Source organism: Talaromyces amestolkiae (assembly GCF_001896365.1).
Source record: "Talaromyces amestolkiae strain CIB chromosome Unknown scaffold62.1, whole genome shotgun sequence".
NCBI lineage: Eukaryota > Fungi > Ascomycota > Eurotiomycetes > Eurotiales > Trichocomaceae > Talaromyces > Talaromyces amestolkiae.
The window spans coordinates 1-5,255 of NW_024468098.1; the positions used below are offsets into that span (position 1 = coordinate 1).

The window sequence follows — 5,255 nt, forward strand, 5'->3', positions numbered from 1 at the left end:
GGGGGGGGGGATGAAAGACGATTCTGTAAGGTCAGTAGAAATAAAAATTACTCTACTGCCAGTGGTCATAAAAGGAATGGCTTTCTTGAATAAGATCAGCATCATACTAAATCCAGGTAAAAGTACACAGCTAACAGAAAAGCAAAAGGGGGAAAGGAAAAGACACAGGCACAGGCACAGGAAAAAGAAACAACAAAGAAAACAAATATCAGAAGCTGATAACGAAGAAGCGTATAGGTCTTAAGGACACATATATTTGCAGAAAAAAAAGGTCCCTTCACGTTCACAGCGAAGGACCGATCGAATATCTCCTCAGTTAGACTCTCAATGTCCACAGATTGTACAAATGCAACATTTGGGATAAGAACATCGATCTTTCCGAATCGGGACACAGTTGCGTCAATAAGACGATCAACTTCATCCACCTTCGATATATCCGCCTGCACTGCAACGGCACGATTGCTTCCGATCTCTGAGACTACAGCGTTGGCGCCAATGTTGTCAGAAAGATAATTAATCACCACGCTGGCTCCATCTGAAGCGGCTCGTAGGGCAATTGCTTTGCCGATMCCCTCAGAGGCMCCAGCCACAACAATCACGAGACTGGAAAGCGTCATTATGGCGAGACAATATAAGGTGAAAAACTTGATTTCCCCTTTGGCTTTTGCGAAAGAGATCGCACACTTCATATCCTTTCATTGCCCGGAAATAAGCTCAAAACCAAGACGCGAAATAGAGTAACGATCAACATACGCACCCCTGGGAGGACCTGCACTTGGTGGAGGTCGTAATTTCAAGTCCGCCAGGACAAAAACCGATATCCTGATCCGTGTCAGATCATGTTAGGTTTCGGTCGGTCGGTCGGTCGGTCCGCCTGGGAGGCATGAAGCTCCTCTGGACATTCGGTACTATAGTATACACTTGTAGGATTATTATAACCCGTGTATATGGCCACCCAAGTGTACTACTTCCTACTTTTCTTCTACACAATATATACTCTTCTTATAGCCAATTATAAAGAATTTATAATAGTTTTATAACTATCTATAGCTGCGATTAAGACTTCTAAATCTGTCCCTATTTCATTTCTAAGTTCTAACAATTACAAGTAACAAGTTTAAATAGAGCTGAAAGGAAACTCCTAAATTAATGTTTCTCTCAAAAGTCCTGGTTTGTTTAGAGATATTTGTATTCCCTCTGCTAGATTCTATGAAGGATTTTTATCTGTGCTTGAACATGCACAATTTGGGTATTGACCAGATCTTGCATCCTTCAGCTTAGAAAAATGATCACCCCTCCCTTCAATTGGAGGGATTATGCTTTCCCGAGTAATACTCTCATGCAGTTGGGGGCCAGTGAACACTCCGCAAGCCCATCCGTGCGCGGCAGAGCAAATGTGGTCAAAAATCATGAGACAATGTGTTGATCTTTTTCTAGCATCAGCTGGCAAGATACTGCAACGAAAGCAGATCTAGAGGGATAACTATCGCATTTATTGATCTTGATTATTTTATATGTAGAACCGTGCAACAATGATCTCAATATTCCAGCCTGTGGGTCCAAATCCCGTACTCAAGAGTCTGTACAGCAGCACTATATGACTCTTCGAATCGTTGGCCTATGTTCAATCAATACGCTTCCATCAAATATTCCCACTTTTAACCTCTCGCGGAGCAGGTCCTTGTGCTGAAGATGTTCAATCCGTCAGTAAATGGTTCGAAAATGAGATGTTCCTTAACTAATCCAAGCCACAGAATGAGAGGAATATAAAGTGACGAGGCGCTCACCCAAGAGGCCGTCAAGCGTCTTGAAGAAAAATTGGATGCTTTGAGCAAAGTCATGGATTCGCAACCCTTTATGGGAGGCGCCTTCTTTTCCCTGGTAGATATTTACTATATGCCAGTGGTCGATATGCTCTATCGAGCTGGGCAAGGCCAGCTGTTAGAGGACCGCCCGAACCTGAAGCTGTGGTGGGAAAAGGTTTCGAAAAGAACTTCATGGGGAGGTGTGTCTGCTTAATTCCTAAAGTACTGTACATAGATTCTTTCCTTAGTGTATATTGTTTGCGTGATATGCATTGTGGGTCTTGCACCTAGGCATGCTTGCCCCTTAAGTGTTAGTCAATATCGTACTACATCCATCGAGCGCTTTCCTTACAAATACCCGACATCATCTAAAGTTCACCGTATTCAAGAGCTATAGACTGCCCAGACTACTATACAGTTATGCCCTCTCATTAATGGGGTTACTGGGAGAGATGGGAATCAACGATGCTCTTTCGTTATTTAAGTGATCGAATCTGACCAACGACGTTGACTAGCAGCTTCACAGCGATTTACTAGTACTCTCCCGCTTCTTCTGTCATGTTGAATCCCTTGTAAGTGCGGGGAAGCTAGATTTTGAGCATGGTCTTATATACGTGCCTCACCCCCAGCACCCCTTCTTCGTGGGAATCAAATTTCAGATTAGGAATACAAAGAGTATTTACGGCTTCGACATATAGGCATGTTGGATTAGCCATTCCCCAATCCTTGCTTCGTGTTCTGGGATCTGATTAAACCGACACTTATGTCTCATGTAGCGCTTCTTCAAAAATTTATCGTATTTTATTATTGTACTGTGGTGTAAAGCTTCAAAATATCTTGTATCAGAACTCGTTAAAATTAGGCATCAGTTCGGTTTAGGTATAGGATCCGTAGGGATATCAAGCTGATTTGGATCCGTGTAAGATCCTTGGGCATATCCGAATCAAAACCAGTTTCATGAACGGGATCTTTGCGCATATCCGAATACGAATCAGCCCAGTTTCAAGAAAGGGGGCATATCCGAATCACGGGATCAAGAACGGGATTTCTTGCACATTTCCGAATAGAAATTCTGTTTCAAGAACGGGGTCCTTGCGCATATCCGAGGAAAGAGGAACCAAGGGCTATAAAATGCGACCCTGGAAACTTAACAAGAAAATTCCACCATTGGAGATCCGGAGCCGCAGTGCAAGGGGGCGAAGAGAGTCTATCAGGCGACATCTAAGTTCACGTATAAAGACGAAATTCAACAACTTCAGCAACTTTCGTCCTCCTGATCAGTTATAGGTGGAATAGTCGAATGTCCGAGTGCAACAGTCTTTATCTCACTGGTGCAAATATTGGTAGCATGCAAGACATGAACACATTTTACTATGTGAATCAAAATCTTCCATTTTGCATAGAATGGAGGATAAGGAACTCAGGAACAGGCCAGAATGAAAGGATTATAAAGTCTTTGTGTATACTCTTCTTGACTTTTTGTTTCCGTACTCCAAAGCATTTCCTAAAACAACAGATCTTTAAATAGTGCACAGTTTTCTAGCATCATGGCTCGGATTCGTTCCTACCTAGTGCTTCTGCTATGCTCGGCGGTTCCGATTTTCGGAGCCCCCGATCCACGCAATAACCTTCAAGAGCGTGCACCCTGTGTTTTCAGCGGTGATACAGGAGCTGCTTCTGCTATTGCAAACAAAAACAAGTGCTCTACAATCACTTTGGACAATGTTTTCGTTCCGGCGGGAACGACTTTGGACCTCACCAATCTGAATGCGGGGACTAACGTAAGTGAACGTGGGAACTACTATATCAGGAACCAATTATTTTTTACCGCTCTGTGTTCTAATGAGAAATATGTTCCCAGGTCATTTTTCAAGGAAACACCACCTTCGGTTTCCAGCAATGGGCGGGACCTCTTATTTCCGTATCAGGTCAGAACATTCAGGTTTCTGGAGCTTCTGGCCATACGATCGATGGGCAAGGTCATCGTTGGTGGGATGGCCAGGGGAGCAATGGTGGCACCACTAAGCCAAAATTCTTCTTTGCACATGGCCTCACGGGTACCTCTCAGATTACTGGCTTAAATATCCTAAATACCCCAGAACAGTGCTTCAGTATCTCCGGCTCTTCTGGGCTTACGATCAGCGGTGTCACCGTAGATGACCGTGCTGGGGATGTTGGAAGCCTCGGCCACAACACTGATGCATTTGACATTGGAAACAGTGATCACATCACTATCACTGGAGCCATAGTGTACAACCAGGATGATTGTGTTGCAATCAACTCTGGAACAGTTCGTTCGGTTCCATAACCCCGGAAATGCATTTATATCTCTAACCTATGATGATTTAGAATATTATTTTCAGCAATGGTTACTGTTCGGGAGGACATGGCCTTTCAGTGGGTTCCGTTGGTGGACGCTCAAATAATGTGGTAGACACGGTTCACTTCTCTAACTCTCACGTCGTTAATTCTCAGAATGGTACGAAAAATAAGATCGACTTCTCAACAAGATCCTGACGCTGATATTACTTATAGGCGTTCGCATCAAGGCAGTGGCAGGAGCTACAGGAAGTATCAAGGGTGTAACGTATGATGGTATTATTCTTTCCGGTATCAGTAGTGCAGGTATTACCATTCGCCAGGACTACACCAACAAAGGATATACCAACAACCCCACTACCGATGTTCCGATCACTGGTCTCACCCTAAATAATGTTCACGGTACCGTCGATAGTTCTGCGACTGATATCGTGATTGAGTGTGGTAGCACTAGCAGTTGCTCTGGCTGGACATGGACGTCCGTTGATGTCTCTGGTGGAAAGGCAGATGTTTGTCACAACGCCCCCGCCAATACCTGCTAAGATTCGGCTTCAAAAATGGATTGCGGAATCCACTGTACATGTCCGCACCTTACTTCTCTAATAGGTTCAGATAGTTGGGGAAAGGAAGATAGGATATTAATAGTGCGGTATACCATTAGCCCAGAGGGGCATCTAATATGTCCTCAGAAATACCAGTCCTTTGAATACTTGAAATTGATTCAATTTGGAGTGTGTACGCGTTGTTTCATATTACTATGCTAAATGAAAATAACACAGAGTTCTACTAAATAGCAAACAAAACGACTACAAGGCGGACCAACAAGGCCTTCTACTTTGCCAAGGTCGTCACATAGCGATTTTTCGACAGGTTATCATCTCGCAGAAAAAGCCGTTCTTGCATATCCCAATTCGCACAAACAAACCGGCCAGCAAGAAACTTCGCCTCCTCAGTAGTTGCCCAGAGGACGAAATCTCCGACTAGATTGTCATCTGTAGACGGGAAGGCCCTGCTCAACTGAGACTTCGCGAGCATGTCAGCCTGGACGGCACCGGGGTGAACGGATGAATCACGCAACTTGACTGTCAATATCAGATTGTGACGATGAGATCTACGAGAATCCATGGGTTA

General features: G+C 44.0%; 1 protein-coding gene across 1 annotated transcript; it reads left to right on the forward strand.

Annotated features, from left to right (window-relative positions):
• Positions 1-3,352: 3,352 nt before the first annotated feature.
• Positions 3,353-4,666, forward strand: BHQ10_010395 (uncharacterized protein; the record flags this gene model as incomplete). The annotated part of the gene is made up of 4 exons (XM_040873019.1): positions 3,353-3,586; positions 3,667-4,095; positions 4,155-4,284; positions 4,341-4,666. The coding sequence occupies 4 exons, from the start codon at positions 3,353-3,355 to the stop codon at positions 4,664-4,666; spliced, it is 1,119 nt and encodes a 372-aa protein (XP_040738896.1).
• Positions 4,667-5,255: the final 589 nt, after the last annotated feature.